At 39.3% G+C, this 20,268-nt stretch overlaps 3 protein-coding genes across 3 annotated transcripts; 1 reads left to right on the top strand and 2 right to left on the bottom strand.

The window, feature by feature from the left end:
• The first annotated feature begins 395 nt into the window (after positions 1-395).
• LOC131776682 (chromatin remodeling regulator CECR2) lies at positions 396-14,424 on the top strand. Its single transcript, XM_059092900.2, has 16 exons — positions 396-462; positions 572-660; positions 943-1,055; positions 2,108-2,203; positions 3,311-3,398; positions 5,405-5,652; positions 6,399-6,654; positions 7,077-7,287; positions 7,930-8,148; positions 8,804-8,895; positions 9,208-9,273; positions 9,996-10,056; positions 10,316-10,987; positions 11,125-11,400; positions 11,593-13,131; positions 13,539-14,424. The coding sequence occupies exons 1-16, from the start codon at positions 396-398 to the stop codon at positions 13,568-13,570; spliced, it is 4,125 nt and encodes a 1,374-aa protein (XP_058948883.2). The 3' UTR covers positions 13,571-14,424.
• A 1,755-nt stretch (positions 14,425-16,179) lies between these two features.
• LOC131776648 (D(1A) dopamine receptor-like) lies at positions 16,180-17,198 on the bottom strand. The gene has a single exon (XM_059092866.2). It carries the CDS (start codon positions 17,196-17,198, stop codon positions 16,209-16,211), a length of 990 nt encoding a protein of 329 aa, XP_058948849.2. The 3' UTR covers positions 16,180-16,208.
• Positions 17,199-18,917: 1,719 nt separating this feature from the next.
• Positions 18,918-19,967, bottom strand: LOC131776647 (beta-4C adrenergic receptor-like). Its single transcript, XM_066171187.1, has 2 exons — positions 19,262-19,967; positions 18,918-18,994 (listed from the first exon to the last, which is right to left on the bottom strand). Exons 1-2 carry the CDS (start codon positions 19,965-19,967, stop codon positions 18,918-18,920), a joined length of 783 nt encoding a protein of 260 aa, XP_066027284.1.
• Positions 19,968-20,268: the final 301 nt, after the last annotated feature.

Genomic DNA, 20,268 nt, shown 5'->3' with positions numbered 1-20,268 from the left:
TTTATCTCAATCTTCTTTTCTTTGATGGGGAACACTATGGTATTTCTTCACGGAGTAATAAGTCGATTTTTATTCCTACCAAACTTGGAAAGAGCCAGCAAGAAATGTGCGTCTCTAGCCTTCAATACCGATGGGTAGCGTATGTGTTTTCAACTGGGCGCCCTGGAGTATCACTGTAATTTGGCGGAAATGTTTGCCCAAAATGATTCTCTCTCTATCAGTTGTTTCATTCCCCTTACCAACTGAGGAGAGCACCTTTAAATAGCTTTCCGTGATATTCATGATATCATCTACTTTAAAAGTAATTCATTGTCTTCAGGATCATGTCAGTCAAAAGTCACGTTTCCTTACTCGCCCCAGACTTCTGTGGGCGTGGTTCTAAGGGAAAAGCCCGGATGTTCCCGGCTTCGTCTTGTGTCGTCATTGTACTCAGTCGGCCATCTGTTTTGGCTGACATGGAAGGTACTGTTGAACGGCCTTGTAAATATGTTTTCAGAGCAACTTTGACGATTGTTTGAGGTATCTTTGGAAAGGTGAAATATTGCGCTTATCATATTTTTCTGGCTTGCAGAGATCCGAAATTGGTGGGAGGTACCATCGATAGCACATTTCTGTTCGTTGTTCCGCGCCGCTTTCGGATTGACTGACTTCGAAATCGAGGTACGTACGAAAATCTGCAATTATCTTTTTGTAGTAAGGACCGCGCTTTTTTTTCCTGATCGTTCACCGATAATATAATTTTGAAAGTTTGAATTGAAGGTTCGTTTATTCTTAAGCCTTTGACCTTTCTTCGCCCAAACTATTTCGTGCATTGTTTATTTTAAAATTTGAATTTACGGTGCCAGCTAAAAACTGGTAGCAAAGTTGGAAGCTTAGACGGACATATATCGTTTGTGCCCTGTCACCTTTAAGTTTAAAAAGACATTGTTTTACTTCCCATAGGATTTAGAAGATGCACTTGTCATTGATGGCTCTAATGAAGAGGGAAACAACCGATTTTTGGCCGATCTTCATGCTCGATTGTTAAGGGGATTGTATGGAATAAAGGATATAACGTAAGACAGTTTCAGTTTTTACTGTATTGTATTCTACTTCATCCCCTAGCTTATCCTTTGACCATTTCTTTGAAAATGTCTTAACAACGCATTGATTGATTTTGTTTGTGTGATTACACGTATTTACTAAAAATACGAGCTTTTAGTTGATTTCGTGTGCAAACGTGAATGTTCCTAATTCATTCTAACTCCGACCGCCTCATGGTAATTTTCTTCATTGTCTAATCATGTAAGCCATGTTTTCAAAAATGAAATTATCTGGAATCGGGAACTGTGTAAATATTACTCTTACGATGTTATTACTACGTTATGAATGAAGTCTTCGACGAAGAAACTTTCCAGACACGAGAAAATAGTTCTGGGTCGTGTTCCGTTCGCCGAAATTGTCAAACGAGTAATTCTAGTATTTTATTAATGCTTGCACGATTTTATTATGGAGTGATAGCAGATCTGTTTGCCAGCAGGTTTATCAGCTCTACCGAACACTTTGAGAAATCCATTTAGCGTTGTTAAGCCTTGATGATTTGTTTGAAACCATTTTTTTCGCTCATCGTGTTCACGACAGGAATCGATTTGAAACAAATATCCACAGCCTTTCTCATCTTGATTGAGTATCAGTTGACGATGTTGTACCACAACGGCTCGGCAGCTTTCTCCTTTGTGGAACGAAAATACTCTTTTTTGAGATTTTCATAAAAGTAGACGATCGTAACGAGGAATCTTGATTTCATTGAACTAAATTGGAACCCAAAGTTAAATCTTTTTAGTCGGCTATTAAAAATGGAGGGACAAACGTGCGATTTGATATTCTGACACGTGAAATATTTATTGAGCGATCCTATTGAAAATTTATACCTTGGTATTCGTTATTCGGTTTACTTGCGAATTTTGAGTTATATTTAGAGATTTGTGGCTTAGGAAAAGAAATTTGTTTTGGCGGTGAGATTAGTTCCCTAACTATTTAGGCGAGTGGAAAATTTTCTCTTGAGAGTTTAGCCAAAGCTTCCTTATTTAGTTTAGCGTATCGTGACAGTTTCCATGTTTCCTTTTAGGGCCGAGAATTTCGAGCCATATTTGTCACAAGTATTGAAAATACGCTGGGAAGATGACCTAGGAAAGAAGAACCCTCTGGCGGATAAAGAATACAGGTATTTCGGACAGCTATTTTATGCCTTTGTTGATTTGCCTTGCTCCATGTGGCCGACAACGCAGTATTGTCTATGGCAGCGAAATATGATTAAACGCGTGTGTGTACCCAGAAAGTACGCTTTCGTTTCTAGTTGTTGGAAATGGCCCAAATGCTCACCCGTTCTCATTTTTTCATCAAATTTAGAGTAAAAGTTTTAAACGAAGAGGATAAACCCTTTCTTTTAGGCAATTTGAAAATTAAGTTGCTGTTTTAGTGAGACACAAATTGCTTTGAGTATCTTTGTAGAGGTTGATGTGTTTTCTAAAATTCCCAGCTTGTTTTGAAGCCATCTTTTTTGTTAACACCGGTTGAGGCGCAAATTGTTCTCTTTATTTCATTAAAATGGTAAACATTGAGAATATGTTGCATATGACAGGGCAAGCTAGTTATGTTTTCATTGACAAGGCACTGTTTTTTAGTCATAATATAGTTCTCTGAAAGTTCAAAACACGTGTTGTTTTGCAGTAATTTGTGATGTACTCATTCAGCTGAAAATTACCTTCTCTGATCTTTAATGTACAGAGTTATGCTCCACAATCAGGAACTGTGATAAATCTTCATTAAAAATTGTAATTTCTTACTTCTGAAATGTTTATCATGTCTCAGTGTCAAGAAATTTAACCCTACTTGACAGTACATACTTGGGTTTGACGGAGTGTATTGTCATTGGAATAGTAATATTTTTGTTCTGGCCCACACAATTCTGTTTATCAGCCCACTTTATGTTTTGATACCTTTGTTACGATTGTGCTTATGGAAGAATTAAAAAAACCTGTATTTTACCTCGAACACATTCAAGAGACAATTATCTCTCTGTAGATCTTGAGTACACTTAAATGCTCTCCAGTGACTGAAAGGATTAGAGGAAAAATGATAGATGGCCCATTGTTGAGGGAGGAAAAGTGTTTACTGATTTGATTACTGACGGGTGACCTTCACTTTTTTTTTTTTTTTTTTTTCCAATCTTGAAATCTCTGATATTTGGTAGTCATTAAAATTCTTGCACAAGTAACTTTATCTCTTTATATTGTCCCTGAAATCAATATTGACCTTTTTTTATCCGCAGCAAACTTTCAACAAGGGAAAAAGTTGAGATTCTACACAACCTTTGTGATTTTAGACTTGATGTCGAAGATGTTCCTGAGTTACTGAAGGTAAGAAACATTCTTCTTTTTAATTCAAACAAAAATTTCCCCAGTAGATATTCCAATTTATCCCTTTGGCCTTCAAACTTGCCTTCACATGCACTTTAATTACAATCCTAGTGTTACAAATGAATTATAATAATGTTATCAGACAGATATTAAGTTTTAGATTTTAATTATAAAATCTACAAGTTTTGCGAATGTCAAGGGAAAAATTTTTATGCCAAATGAACACTTTTTGATGAGTTTCAGTCATAATTCTCAAAATCAAAGTCTCAAAATCAAATGATGGATTTTTGATTGGAAAATATTGTCAAAATTCTGCCACAGCCTAAAGGGTGGTGAATATTCAATTTCCATGTGATGAGGCTGGCATGGATGGAATCTGAGCAGTTGTACATGTCTGGTGGAATTGTGTATTCTTGTCCTCCTGCAAAATAGCACCTTACAAAGCAGATAGGATTGTCGAAGTTTTGTTTTACAATTTTAGAGCATTCTTTGTTGTTTAAGGATAGTGTAGATCATTGCGAACCTTCATTCATTTTTGCAAAAATGCTTTTTTTTTCTAACCCTAAGGGCCAGTGCTCTTTACACCAGCCATTTATAATTCACCACACAATTAATTTCACCTCTATCAAAATCTTGTCAATAGGCACCATTTCTATACTCCTTGCTATCATACTTGTGTTAATGAGTAACTCCCATTTTTTTTGCATAAGAATGTTGTTGAAAAAGTAACATTTACAGTGCTTGTCCATCTTGGAACATAGGTGATAAATTAATTTGCTTTAAGGTTAGTGAATGTGTGTGAAGCTCTGGTCGGCAGTACAAGTGGGTACTAGGCATGCAGTTGAACAAGTAGGCATAGGGTTGGGATACCTTTGAGTATTACAAGTTTCAAGTAAATAGATTTTATGGGCCTACTGGTGTGATGAGAGCAGATAATGATGAAGTATTTGACCTACCCCATGTTACACTCTAGAAATAGATTGGAACTAAAGAAGTGTGTCAATGAAATGCTTCATGGAAAGACTAAAAGTGACTTGTAATTTTAAAACTAGCTATCCTCAGTAGCGTCAAAATTATATGAAAATATTGGCTTTCAGGTGAGTCATTGTGTACGTAAACAAGACTTAGCCCTCCATTAATCACAAGTCTAGAGTTTTCTTGTTTTAATTCCATGTTTTTGGTATGCATGTGGTTAGGATGTGAATTCAAGCATTACTGTGACACTTTTATCATTCTCTCCATGATCTTGCTTCAGTAGTTATCCTATTTTGGATTTACAATTTCCTAGATTTTAGCTATCTAGACACATATCAGAGGTTAAATAGATTGGCTACTTGTCAAATCATATTGTAATGATATATTGGTAATGTATTGTATTTCTGACAAGATGGAATGGAATTACATGGCTGTATATTAATCGTTCTGTCTTCTGTGGTAGAGGAATTCACTTCAAACACTCAGATAATCTTTCTTTCCGTGATCAAGTCATTGAACTTTGATGAACTGAGTTTTTTTAGTTGCGTTTTATATCCACTTGACACAACTTAGAATACTTGAGGGATAGACTGGCGGGAATCTCGTATTTCTGTAGAGTCATCCAGTAATGCTTGTAAATGTACTCGTCCGGTCACGTTTAAGTGCCGATGTCGTGCAAGCTCTCATCCTTGGTTATATTTTACATTTCTTTCTAAAATCTGGCAACTTTAGAGGGCCCTTATTTTACGTGGTTTTAAGAGACTTATGAAACTTTGCAGATATGTTGCTTGATAGAAAAAGTTGATTTTGTGTAGTAGTGTCAAAGGTGTTAATCTTCTCCAGTATGTACATTTGAAATGTGATAGGATGATACAAATTTGCTCAATTCTTTAGTAATGTCATGATTCCCAAGGATCAAAAGTAGGAAAGTAGGATAATAAGCACTCAGAAGGTGGCCATTCAAAGGTTCATCCTTGTATAGCATTATTAGCATGTGTTCTTTGTGTTTTAAAGTATTCATTATTTTTCAGGGCTTAGATGCGGACAGCTTGCGAGTAGAACCACTGGGATTTGACGCCGAGGCCAGAACTTACTGGTACTTCTACGGCACTAGATTATATCGTGAACAAAAGCCTGAACAGTCTGATAACAAAGTAAACAAGAAGTCTAAGAAAAAGAAAAAGATGGAGGGAAAAAATAAGAAGAAGAAAGGGAAAGTGAAGAGGAAGAAGAAAGCGAAAGGATCATCATCTGACTCAGAGCCAGAATCTGAATCAAGGTAAAGATGCCAATGGAACTACATTGTATGTCATGCACTGTACATTTTGAAATTGTTTGAAACAATCGTCCGTATTCTCTTTCAATCTTCTCTGTGCTAAACCATTCCAACCTTTTTTTCAGTGTCTTCTTTTTTGTTTTGATTTTTGTTATGGTTCACATTTTCTTCCCCAGCCATACTTAGAAAAATATTCTGTTGAGGTTCAACATTACATGTAGAATGAAACAGTGTTCTACTGCACTTATTGAAAATGATTCCAACTGTTCAGATGAGAAAAGGGGTGTAGGTCGTAAACATGAAATTTCGCAGACTCTGGGAAATTGTCCACTTCACATCCACTAATTAACCCTTTACACCCTAACATCATTATTCATAATCTCCATACTGTTCCCAGTTTATTTACTAAGGTGTTGACAAGGAGATTTTGTCTAACAGTGAAGAGTATCTTTAGTTGTTGATCATTTACCACTTCACTCCCAAGATCACATAGTAATTCTCCTTTCTGTCTGCCATGAAATGCTTCTGATGTTACTTCAGACTAATCGCCTAATATTTATTTTTCTTTATTCTCATCACTCATCTGCTTGATGCTGTGTTGATATTGTAAGGAGAAATTCTGTGTTGGTCATATGAGTTAAAGGGTTAAGACTATTGTACTATGTTTTCAGTAGGTACTGTCTACATGTACTGTAAGACCTGAGTGATTGTGCAGCTCTCAATACTGATTCAGCTACTTGTTTTACTAGTCCAAGCAGTGATATGCCCAGTAGTGATTACGCTGATGATGAAGATGACGATGAGGAGCAGGAGGTAGATTCAGAAGGAAAGGAAGATGGCGAAAAGAAGCCTCGACCTTCATGGACAGTTGTGTGTTCCACAGAGGAGGAATGGCAACAGCTGGCCGAGTCATTTAAGAAAAGTAAAAACAAAGATGAGAAGATGCTTTATGAAACGCTCAGTGTCGACTTTGTTCCTGAGATTGGCAAAATGATCGAAGCAAAGGTACAAGGAATACCTGTGAAAGTTTAAGATATTGTTGTTGTTGGGGCTATGTTGCATCCTTTTCTTAAGAGTAGTAAAACCATAGTAGTGTTTACAGACTTTCCACAGCATTTTGCAGTGTCTGATGAAAAGTGATAGAGCCAAAGAGAAGAATAATGAAGAAAATGTTCATATTTTAGGGTAGAGTGAGTAAAAGTTTAATTTGAAAAGTTGTGACCCCTTGAGGTAGATTTTCCATTGTGCCATGCTCGTGAAAATGTTTTGATATTTTTCTCAATTAGACAACCCTCCCTAATTACTCCTTAGAGTATCAACCCAAAAAATCACATGTTAATGTCACAAAAATAAAGGAAATTATCACCATCTAAAGAAGTAGCTCAGAGCACTGATATGTTTTTAAAAATCTTTACTCTTTGACACAGGATAAAGCCATGAGGAAAAAGCTGCTTATGGAAATGGCACCTCGGCGGGCATCTGACCGAATAGCTTCAAAAGCACAGTCCAGAGAGGAGGAGGAAATACAGGAGGAAAGTGAGAGACAACGGGAACGAGAAAGGGCAGCTGAAGAGAGAAGGAAGGAGGAGGAAGAAAAGCAGCGTGAAAAGCAGCAGCAAGCTGAGAAAAGACAGCAAGGTAGGGGAATAATTGTTTTCAATTGGTTTTGACAAGTTTGAAATGTTCCGCATCAAGGATTTGTAAATGTTTGGATTGTGTTTGCTTATTTAGATTACTTACTGAAAATTCTTGAAAATGGGAAAACAACTCAAGACTTGGAAAAAGTTGGCAAAGTGAAGAAAAAAGCGCTGTGACTTGTGAATATATTGGACAGCAATTAAAAAAGTTACAAAAATTACATCAATCAATGGTGTGGTTGAGATTGTCCTTCTGGAATACAAAAGTACATTAGCAGGACAAGTCACAAAGAAAAATCTTGAATGCTGCTCATAAAATCATCATGACCTCTGAAGTATGAGGTTGTGTTATTCCTTCTTTTGGTTAGTGGTCCAGACTCTGGGTCAGGAGGTCTTGGGTTCAATGTGTTACATTGGGCAAAGTTCTTTACTCTCACAGTGCCTATGTCAACTCAGGAGTATAAATGGTGTACAGGTGAATTTTCAGGAAAGCTTGATTAAATCCTGGAGGGTAACCTTGTGATGGATCAGCATCCCATCCAGGGGGGAGTAGTGAGTCATGCTGAGAAAACCATGATAAGCTCCAGCTAAATGGGCCACTTGGCTTGTGTGCAGACTTAACCTATGTGATCGCCTTTTTCAGAGAGAGCCAGAAGAGCACGTATGCGAGAAGAACGGCAATGGATGATGGCTAATGGTGAATTTGTTCCCGAAGAACTGAAATCAAGTTTGTCTAACATAGAAGAGAGCAAAGACAGTGAAGAAGGAACCAGTACACGAATTAGTACACGATCAAAACAGTCAGGAGAGGATATCGGCCTCGAAGACAGAGATGAAGACTTGTACACTGGAATGTATAAAGGTAATACCGCATATGAAAAGTTTTTGCTACGAATAACAGTTGAACCTGTAGGTTGATCATTCAGGTGAGGGTTGTCCTGAAAAGGGCAATTCTCCTGACTTCCACCTAAATGGAAATCATGATCCTCAGTGTAAGAATGTGACTTTTGCTTAGGTTGTTAAAATACTGGTCAGTGTCACTGATGACAGTGCTTTTCAGACTGTCACCCAGCTCACAATACACAAACAGCTGCTTCTCCAACCTTATTCCAAGGGACCTCTCCCCCTCTTCCTTTAAGGAAGGACCCAGTTGTGACTGGTCATGTGCCCATGCAGACCAAAAAATGCAGCAGGGAGAGTGGGTCTTCAACTTAAGTTTGTCATCAATGCAATAAAATTCTTGTAGCAAGAAAAACAAATTGTGAAAGTTTTTTCCAGTTAGTATGGACAAAAAGTTATGCATGAGCCCCTCCCTTGGTACCATTGTTTTTTACTATCTCCCCAGTTCTGGGAGACACATGACCAGCTGCAACCAGGGTCCGTTATCAAGGGAATCAAGAGGACCTTGGGAACAAGGTTCCTGCTTCTCATAAGTTCAAAACATTCACTGTAATAACAAAAACCTTTGGTTCTTTAGTGTCTATTCATAAAATGTTGAATTTTTGTTTTTACCACAGTTTTGGATGCTTTGAAAAAACACAATAATGCATGGCCTTTCCTGGAGCCTGTGGAGGAATCTTATGCCCCTCAATACTACGAGATCATAGAGGTGAGCAACAAGGATGCTTTTGCTTTTCCAGCCTTTGAAATGTAATTCTTGCTACTGATGTCCATATGTTTCTTTGTTTTCTAGTTCTGAGAATTGGTTGTTTTATCTAAGCAATGTCCCCTACAAATAGTTGATAGTTTCTGAAATTGTTAGATCAATGTCAGCTCTGAACACCTTCACACCTACCCCTCCCCAAACCCAACATAGAACACTGATCGTGATATGTTGAGCTTTGCCCTCTTATCAAGTAAGAGTTTATAGCCTTTCACATTCATGTATGAGCTAAACCAATAAACTGCATAACTCTTGTAGGAACCAATGGATCTGTCAACCATTGAACAAAAGCTTGATGACAGTAAATACACCACTTTGAATGATGTGAGTACATGCTATCATTACACCATTAATAAGATACATGAAAAATTACTCAGTTCTGATTGGTTAAGATGAGTGCAGTTTTCAAGTAATTCAATGCAGAAGAGTGTTAATTCAGGGCAGAAAAGTTACAAACCAGACTGAACAAGAACTTGAACTGTTTAGCCAGACTTTGAGCTCTTTTGCACCTTAAAAGTGTGAAAATATAATCGTATATTATTGTTTTGATCAAATGCAGTTGTTTTGACTGAACACACAAGGTCACTTGCAGGTTGTGAATAAATTATTTTTGCACTTGATACAAGTGCTTTGCTTCTGTATAATTATGATACGCTATCTCGTATTTTTCATGTATATTATTAATACATAACCACATGATTTTTCTTGTGCAATTTGGAAGAAATAACCACTTGCAATTTTTTTCAAAGACCACAAATTGCACTCACCCTACAGGCTCGTGCAATTTTGTCTTGAAAGAATTTCCTGTCGCTTGTTTATTCCAAACTGCACTTGGAATCATGTGATTACCTCTACAAACTAAAATAATTTTAAAAAAGGGGTCGATTGCCTCCCTTTGAAAGAGGATTTTGTAATTTAATGTAGATTATGCCTGATCAGCTTATACTTAAAATGTTCTTAAAAGAAATGAAAAGTATAAGAGCAGTGAATTAGTATGTTGTTGTTTTCTTGTTATAAATTTAAGTTCTTTGATGGTTGCCTTGCAGTTCAATGCAGACATGAAGTTGATGTTTGAGAACTGTTTAGACTACAATGGCCCTGATAGTAGTAAGTACATTTCCTGCTGTTAGCAGGTGTTGTTGCTGGTTATACTCTGTATGTATCATCAATAGGGTAAGTAGAGGTTTCCAACATGGAATCCTGCATCACCCTGCTATAATTTTGGAGTGTACCAGTATGTTTTATCAGTGATGTAATTTTGACAACATCATATTACATGAAGATCACTTAAACCCTACTAAACTGGGATGTGTTTCTTTTTTTCCTTTTTAAACCCAACTTTTATATTTTCTCCATAAAATTTTAGTGTACACTAAGATGGCAAACAGCCTTGAGGCAGCTTTCAATCGTCAACTGAAGAAACATTTTCCTGAAGATGATGACAACAGTGATGAGGACTTTGAAGAAGAGCTTGCACGCAAAAGCAAAAAAGACAAGAGAAAGAAAGGAGAGGCAAGCTCAGGAACTGAGATGTTTGGCAGTTCTCATCCAGGAGAGGACCGCCCTTTCCCCCAACAGATGGCCCCATCTGGAATGCAGTCAATGTTTCAAAACCATATGTTGCCTAACAGCATGTCAAATGGAGGCATGATGCCATCGCATCACCCTTCCAGAATGCCCTTCCCTGGTCCCCCACATTTTTCCCCCGATGGGAGACCTCTCTATCCCCCACAGTTCTACCAAAATGCTTTTAACCCAGCTGCTTTTGCCAGATTTGGCATGTCGCAACCAGGTCCTCAGTACAACAGGTTTAGATTTCCTCCAGGGAATCCCATGGGACAGATGGGTCAGCCGCAGCCACAGTCATCACATTTTCCACCTCAGCGCATGCCTAGTAGGATGCCATTCCAATATGGGATGGGTGCTACAGGTGGAAGTATGGAGCTGCCTCGTAGGGAGAATGACATCAATAGTCCTAGTCAGACTGAACAAGCCAAGCAGCTGTCCCCACAGCAGGCAGTCCCTGTCTCGACTTCAGGTGGGTCTTCCTTTTCAATTTTTAGCCTTTCAGTGGCCATCATCCAATATTTCATACCAATGCAATGACTTCCAGGAGGTGGTCTCTTTTAAGAGGTCACATCAGTGATTATTTGTTTATCTTAATTTTCACCTCAGGTGAGCCCACTCCTCCTTCAATAACGGGTGGCACTGAGAGAGGCCGTCAATCTCAACAGCAGCCGCATGGAGGGCCACCTTACTACAGACCACAGACCTTCAATCAAGGTTACCTTGGCTATCCTCGAAATGGTCCTATGCCCTATAGAGCTCCAGCAGCTGGACCATACAATCAACCTATGGTACCTGGGAGGGAGCCTTGGCGCTTAGACAGACGCACTCCAGAGGCTCCCCCACAGAGGGTCCCCTCCAGAGAGGGCTCCTTTAGAGAAGAAGGTATGAGCAGATTTGACAAAAAGTCTACCAAAAGCAATAAGATAATTTGTTCTTTACGCAAGGAACCTTACCCATACAGCCACCCAGCTGAAGGATGAAAATTGTCATGTATCATCAGATTTTGTTTGTTTGGTTGGTTTTTTTTTCTGTTCGGTTGCCCCAACGTTTTCTTTCCATTTCATCTGTTTTCAGTCATGCCAAACAAGCCTCCTGAACTTACAAAGGCACAAGCACCAAATTTTACCGGTAACAACAAACAGGCCGAAAACGAAACCGATAGCGAGGAAGCTTATAGCGAACAAGAGGAACGGAAGGATCTCCAAACCAATGGTAGGGAAGAGCCAAACGTCGAAGGAATGCAGCAGACTAGAAGTCGAGTTCCTCCTACTCTGTCCATCAGTCATATCTTAAGCGGGGCCTCACGAGAGGATCAGCAGCCGACAGAAGGAGCCAAAATGCGAGAGGGACCCGCTCAGGGTACACCACAGGGTGCCCTGGCCATGCACCCCAGTTCTTCACGCCAAGTTATCCAGTCACCAGAGAACAGGGATCGTGTCGCGCCATCTAACGAGCATCTGAAGAGGGTGCCCGGAAAAGGGCCCTATGATGGAATGGGAGGGCGGCCAAATTTCGATACTTCCTCTGGGCGAGGGTCTTTCGGTGTTTCTCCAAACGAAGGGTTAGATAGATTAGGAGCACAAGGAGATCCTCTTCATCTGGAAATGCACGATCGTGCATTTAGAATGAATTTTAACAATAAAAAAAATTTAGGTAACGCTGCGGAGAGTGTAATAAAGAAAGTTCCTCAGAACAGCGCTCCCGAAGCGGATGTTTACAAGAAAATGCCATTGCTAACCCCGATAAAAGAACCACCCGGAAATGATGTAGAGGACAAACGTTCCCGAGCGAAAACATTGGAAAGTGTATCTGAAAATGGACATTTAGAACCTGGTAAAACGGAGGCTGTTCCTCAGCGGATGCCCCCTGCAAATATGAACAAAGATCCTCCCAAGGGGGCAGAGACTGCGGCGCCTTTCAAGAGTTGGCCTGACTTTCAACCGGGTAGTTTTCTTCAAGAACTTAACGATGTCGGCCCTCCATCTTCAGGGGGCGTAGACAACAAACCTGCGCCCGAACGAAATCATCGCCTCCCTTTCACTTCAATGCTGAGGGGAATAAACCCATCACAAGCCAGTCCGGAGAATCGCGGTCAGTACTTAGCCTTGGAGGCAGCAAATCGGGAGAGAATACGGGAAAATATGATGGCTGGTAATTTTCTGCACAGCCCAGAGGAGAAACACGAGAGATTTAATCCTACGCGTGTCGCGGACATGAGTTCGTATGCGGCCATGTACGGAAACAAGCGCCCGTCAGACGTTTTACCTCCGCTGCAGTACAGACCTAACTTATCTGCTATGGCGCATCAACGAAACATTGAATCTGCGCAAATGCAACAGGGTGGAAATTCTCAATTTGTGGACCTGAATTCCATGCAATATCGTTACCCGTCTGGACTACCCTCCAGGGAGTCTCTTACGAGAGAGCAGATGTACTTCTTAGAGCAGCAGCAACGTCGACAGCATATGGCATCTTCTATGGATGCCATGATGGCTGGGGGCCAGCCTGAGCGTATGATTGGATTCGGTGGTATGTTACGTCAACAACAACTGTTTAATGCGGCGTACGCAAGTCATATGAGGAACGGCGAGTTTCCAGGATATCCGAATGAAGGTGGGCAGTTAGATTATATTTTGGATTTTTTCGTCATAGTCTTAGACATAAGTGATAAGTTTATTGTGATAGTTAAGACTTTTATCCTTAGAATTAAAATTTGGAAACAACTTTGTACGCTTTCTGTGTAGCAATCTTGTGGTTCTCTTCGAGCTAAGTTTGAGGAAGGTGAGGTGAGAGAAGTCGCGCACAATTTTCATACACACACGTTTAACTGGTAAGAATCAATTTGTATCGCTTAACAAGCATTACCACTTAAGACACCGCTTGGTGGCTTTTATTTTATGGATTTCATACCAAGGTGTCATCCATAGACCTGTTGGTTTGAGCCTACTTTTTAATTATTTTACTTGTCATAGAGAAGTAATTTACTCAGTCTTTTTTTTTTTTTCTCTTCATCTACCCAGAAATCCCCTCCAAGATGGCAAGATTCAGTTGACAGGATAGACCTCGTTCGACTCCCAACAAAAAATATTTTTCTCATGATATTCACCAATCGTAATAAAGCAACAATACGAAAGAGTAGTTAACACAGTTCAGTAGTCCTTTTAAAAGTAATTTACCACAAATTTTTTATGACTAATTCTAGTACAGTCAAGTCAAATTTTCCGTATTCTTGGTGTCCAGTTAAATCTTAGTTAGCTTGTGAGGCCAGTCTAGGAAATTTTATTATTGCAAATGTGGCAAGCTATATTCAAAAAAGTGTAGCAGTGTAGGTAGAACTTTAAAGTTAGGAAGCTTGGAATTGAGATGATAATATAAATTGCTTTTAGGTGTTTCAAGTTGATAACGTATGACATTTTCTTGTCGGATATAGGGTACTTACCAGTACGTGCCTCTGTCGACGCTAATATTTGCATTTCTCAGTGTACCAGTTACTGTTGGCAAGAGATTTATTAAGAATCGTCAGCTTGTTTTGAGCAGTTCTCTTCATGCATAGTTCTACTTCTGTTTCTTTTCCATGTATCGTATTTCACTTGTTGATTGTTCAACAAATTGATCGCAGTGTTTTTGTCGCGTGTAACTCTTGAAGGACACCAAATCAAAGTCTATTTCCAGTGGCAAATTTTTTAAATCTGAGATATTTGTAAGAAATGACTACCAGAACTTGAACTTCTTTCGTATTTATTTTGTACCTTTGTATATTTATACTCTTCCATAGTAAATTTTTAACTATCCAGGCAAATAAATACTGATTGTAACATAACCCGTATTTCTTTGTCCAAAAGCTTGTCGGTGGCCTTCAAACTTACTTTGCTAATTAAAGAAATCATGCATTTTATTGCGAGTGAATTGGTTGTTTGAGAGTTTATCTTGTTTGCGCTACGATAAGTCGTTGATGTACTCGGATATAGAGCCATTTATATATCAGATGTCTGCATCTACAGTTGGACAAATTTGGCGCAAAAATTTCATCGCTTCACTTTTAGTTTTCGCGCCAAATTTTAAACGCGACTGTACTACAGCACTGTAGTATAAAATACTTGCGGATTTGTCTCCGAGGAATCGCCAGACTTCAGTAAGCGAAAAGCGGATGAAACATTTTACCGTCCTATGGACGAATTTACCCTAAAACATCAATAGAAGGCAAGATAAAGGTTCGATTTCTGATCATTCTCGACTTAAGAAGTCTTATTTCACCGAGTTAGGAGGCAATACCAATTCACACGTGTCAGTGAAAATTTGCTGAATTCAAATCCACTTACTGTACTTAAACGGTAGCAAATATAATTGTCTTTTCCCAAATGAATTAGGGATCATTTGTATACTTGTTAATCATAAGCAAGTGTTCGGCTAAATTCTTCTTAGGAATTCCTATACTAAGATGTATGATTTGTTCACCGGCGAAATGAGTTTCTCTCAAACAGACCGTCCTCAAACCGCATTCTTCGACCTTAACAGCCGGTTAAGGTGTACATGACACAAAATTTTGTACACCGTCTTTAGGTAACTAGATATATAATTAAGATAAAGGGTCTGAGAGTTAGGATTCTTCAAAAATACTTTTAGGTATTTTCTTTCCGTTCGTACTTCGATTTGTCCCCTCGACCGCGCGGCCAAAAAGTCACGTGAGCTGAGGCTGTGACGTCAGGTTGTTGTACTATCACTTGACAACATGGCGGAAAAGAAAAAGCCAAAGAGGAACGGTGGACGCCATTGTGTCGCCGGAGCACCCAACAATCAAAGCTGTACGAACATCAGCTACACGGCAGGCATCTAGATTGAATTTCCTGAGGGAAATGGGTCAAATTTGTGCGACGGCACCGAGTGTATTTCAAGGAGCCGATTTCAAAGCATGCCTCATTGTGTTTGGTGCATTTCGAGCGAAGTTGTTACGAAAACAGCTTGGCATTCTCACTGAAGGGTATGGCGAACACGTAGCGGAATAGAGTCCTCATCAAGGGCTCTATTCCCACAATACACGCCTCATTGTTCTTAAGAGACCAATTATACTGCATTACCAAAATGTATGGTTGACTGTAGGTGATTTGTTGATTGGATAAACAACTTTCTTACAATTTACGTTGGGTTGCTTGGCAGCCAGGATTTTTACTTTATCCTTTGACACCCACCACAGTCTCAGCGGAACTTTCCACTGTCTTCTCATCTGGTGGAGTGACTGACCAGCGATCTATTTAATAACAAAATGACACTTTATCCCCAAAAAGTGCCTAGAATCTGAGTTATCCCTACAGCATCAACGCTCAATCAAGAATTGAAACCATGAAAATAAGAAAAATGATTGCAAACTGAATAAGCTTGTCATTCTCCTTGTCCGTACCATAAGAAATGTTACGGCAATAGTGTGGAGAAAATAAATATTGATGTCAGGATGTAAAGGGTTTAGGAGACAGGAAACCTCTTTGGATTGCGTTATTGTCAGACAAACTAAACAGTTACAGAAAGTTTCAAATATAGAAAATAATCATTGTTTATTACCCATGATATCAGACTCAAAGAAGACAAACGAATCGGTGAATGCTGAATTTTAATTCCGTTCAATTTGTTGACACAAATGACCTGCAGACATTTCCTAGATATTTCCATATAGCGCATTGAAATTTTGCCGTCAAGTTCTACGCACATTTAATTAAAGTTTTGACAGCTTGTCGAAACTCCTTTCGATAAAAACAGTATATTAGGGGATTCATGGATGATTGCAATAAAAGAAAAGTCACGGAAATTTTTCGGAGGATAGGAGTTACTAATTCTGGATGGTTGAAGAGATAAAAAGCGTCATAAACTGTTCTGGGTAACCAACAGGCTACGAAAATAACAACTATTAAAACACAAGAAAGAGTTCCTTTTCGTAAATGAAGATACTGCATACGAGTTTGCTTTTTCCACCAGACTCCACAACTGGTCCTGTTGAGCACTGTTACCTTTTGTCTTTGTTTTTTGATGGCGATCAAAATTGTTATGTTTATAACGGACACGATTACTATCGGAAGTATGACAAAGACGATGAGTAAGATGTATGAATAAGTTCTGTTGAGCTTCTCTACAACGTTCTCCGGCCGAGTGTGGGACCAAATGTTTCTGAGCGAGGCGAGAAACAGTGGAGTGAGCCACACAACCGATAAAATCACACGGAGTTTTCTTCGCGACATTTTGACCTGGTATTTGAGTGGCTGAAAGATGGCCAGATGTCTGTCGTATGAGATGGCAAGTAAATTGAATGTGGACGTGAGGAGGCACACATCTTTGCCACCTTCGAAAAACCAACAAAATTTACTCAAGTTGTAAGAGCAACCAGTGCAAAAGGTGGCATAACCAGGCGTTACTATCACGGCCATTGCAGCGTCGCAAATGGCCAAGCTCAGCAGAAGCAAATTCATGTAGCTCCGCCTGAGGTTTTCGAACCGTAAAAACGTTGCGCAAGTGAGGGAATTTCCCAGCAGGATAAGAACACCGAATACACCATTTATGATCCAAAAAGCGAAGTCAAGCTCTAGGCTACAGTCTCCATTAGACTCGAGTTCACCTGTGGGTGGGTTAAAGTCTGGAAAATGTACCGGATAATGGTTAGAAAACATAGTTGAATTATTTGATGACACTTGCGACATCGCCAGTTTTAAAATAGCGAAAAAAAAAAATTTATGTGTCTCCGTCAGCAGGTCAAAAGCAACTAAATGGAACAAGGACCTTTCATCGCATTTAACCAAGCAAGCAAGCACAAAATTTAATGCAACGGATAAGCATGACTTGTTATAGCAATATTAGCTTCATTCAGCTATTCCGGTAGTTGTTTTCAGGCACGCTTAGGACTAAAATTGTAAATAACAGCCGCACAAGGTGTAGAACAAATTGAACGTTGACGTCATACGCAAAAGCTGTGAGAAGTGTTACAGATGTCAAACAAAGAGAGAGAAATAATATGTGACTTGACAATCGCAATTTTAATTTTGAAACTTCCGTTGCAGCATCAGAATAAACATCAGAAGAACCACTTAGTTTCCAAGAGCGCTTTGGCTCGCTGAAAGGTGCACGTGTTTGAAATGGTATTGAACATGTATAAACACGCGCGAGTCACATGATCACTGAATAGTTCCGCTTATAGAAGAAAACGTGAATTAACTTCAAGATATACATGTTATAATTCGCGCTGAAAGGTTCAGGGAAGCTCGTAGACAGCTAAACCCGTTTTGATAACGTAAACGGTGTCATTTAGACTTTGTCGCTTTCCCGTTGTCCATTGCATTCAGTTGGATCCTGACAGACCTTCTCAGTTCACTGCCAACCAGTCCTTTGGTTAAAAATTTCTCTTTTTCAGCGACCTCATCGGCCAGAAACGTAGGCTCGTGGCTATTTATTCCTCATGCACCTCACAAATAACAAATGTCATTAAATTTTCGCGCCAAATTTAAAGTGTTAAATAGCGGAAATTGGAGTAGTGGGGACCAAGAGTACAGAATTAATGGCAATATTTCGTCTCATTTTAAAGTTAAACAGATACCGATTTTGTAAGTGGCGCTGGATTTTAAGGGACTTTAAAAAGGCATTCTAAGAACTTCAAAATTGCAAATTTAAAGGGACTTGAAAGGGACATTGTAAAGGAGCGAAAAATTGGCGTCAATTCTAAGGGACCTTAAGAGGCTACTTTCATAAACTTAAGAGGCGAAGGGACTAAGAGTGGCGTATTAAAGAACTTAGGATGGCGATTTTAAGAGTCTTAAACGTGAAAATTTAAGGAACTCAAAAAGGCGATTTAAAGGAACTCATTATATCTACATTGTTGATTTAGATAGGGCGATACAAGAGCCTTCATCAAGTTTAGCGAGCTTGCGCTCAGTTACAGTTATAGATCCGACTGAACAATACTCATATAGGCTTTATCAATTATAAAAAAACAGATAAAGCAACTCTCGTTGTCGCTTGAACACATTTCTTTATTTTCATGAATCCCCAAAACCCTGCCGTTCTGAGAAAATTTAGATCTGTAAAGCAAAAAACCGTCTGCTAACTGGCGCGTGCATTTCAGGAAACTCATTTGCATGTCAAGTATCAACCATTGAGTGACGAGTTCTAGAAATTTTTTTTGTCGTTTGCTAATAGCTGATCTTACTCAGTCCGCTTGGTTACAGAGATAATCGTAACTGCCACGTAGTTATCCTCGAAGTTATCAGTGGTTTAGAGGGAAGCATTTTTTACGGCCTATTACCGAAAAAAAAAACTACAAGCTAAAATTTTTACGGAATAATATCGCCTTTTCGCACATATCTGACAGACGAAAAAAACAAAAACGGATACAATTTCTATATACACACCTTAAATGAATGATACAATCAACGCTGCCTTTTTATCAGCCGACGGGCCGCTTGGCGGAAGTCGTTTCTATAGAAAGAATATATCGCAGGATTCACTGAAGATTGAAAGAAAAGAAAAAACAATGATAGTTTCACAAGTAAAGGACTCGTTAAATGTCTTCGACCAAAAAGGATGCATATATTTAGGAACTGCCTTGGAAGCCACGAAATAATGAATATTAAAACAACTAAAACACACGACATTGTTCCCTTTTTTCGGCGATATGCGTTCCTCCGATTTTGCTCAATGATAGTTATGTTACATGTAAATTCTTGGTTAAGCCCCGAAGTTGGCGCAGGGTCGGTGTGAGAGAGCGACGTACCCTCAATCATGTCTACATGGATTCGCTTTCCATGACTCTTGATGGTTCTCATAATCTTTAGGTTAACGATGAGCAAAATAGGAACCGGCGAGAACCCAAACACGGTGGAAAGGATTGCATTATAAACCAACTCAGCACTTTTAACGGCTCGTGATTCCCATGAATGCTGCCAAATGCTCCTTACAGACGAAACAATAAGAGGTGTTACCCAAACGGCGACAAGAACGGAGAAGACTTTGCGTTTCGTCATTGTCGATGCGTATTGCAGAGGTCGTAGAACAGCCAAGTATCTATCGTAAGTAATGGCCAAAAGGTTTAGGACTGTCGCTGGAAAAGCGATATCTCTAGCACCTCCAAATAACCAACAATATTCGCTCCACTTGTAAGTGCAGCCGCTGCAAAAGGCAGCAAATCCAGGCACGACTAGAAGCCCCATTAAAATGTCAGCGACAGCCAAACTTATGAGGTAGATATTCATGTAATTCTGTCTTAAATGAGATCTGGACAGGAATACAACACACGTGAAAGTATTTCCAAGTAAGATGGCCGCTCCGATGATACCGTTCACGACCCAAAAAAGAAGGTCAAGCTGGAAGCTGCAATCAAGATTATTATTTCCGGATATATTTTGTGTCTGCATCGTCTGGCTCGGGGTCGACAAAGTAGACAGCGCCGAGTCAGGATCCCAAAAATTCGAGAAATTCATGCCGATGAAAATAGAGTTTTAGTCTCCAAGGATATTATTCTTCTTCCAAAGAGAGAAGTTCTCTGACAGAATCAATAGAACTAGCTTATTTTTCAAGGTGTTGTCTCTTCACATTTCTGCTTGCCCCTCAGCTTGAATCATTCATGCCAGTTTCTTATCAAGCTTTTGTCAATCACCCACTTCATTTAACGAGACTGACGTATCAGGTTTGAATTCTAATCTACAAAGGAATCAAAGTCGAGGGTTAAAATCTCAAAAGAAAATTCGCGCAAGCGTGTGATAACCTGTGGCAGCTGCGGCA

Source organism: Pocillopora verrucosa, chromosome 8, assembly GCF_036669915.1.
Source record: "Pocillopora verrucosa isolate sample1 chromosome 8, ASM3666991v2, whole genome shotgun sequence".
In the NCBI taxonomy this organism is placed as follows: Eukaryota; Metazoa; Cnidaria; class Anthozoa; order Scleractinia; family Pocilloporidae; genus Pocillopora; species Pocillopora verrucosa.
This window is presented reverse-complemented; position numbering and strand designations above follow the sequence as displayed.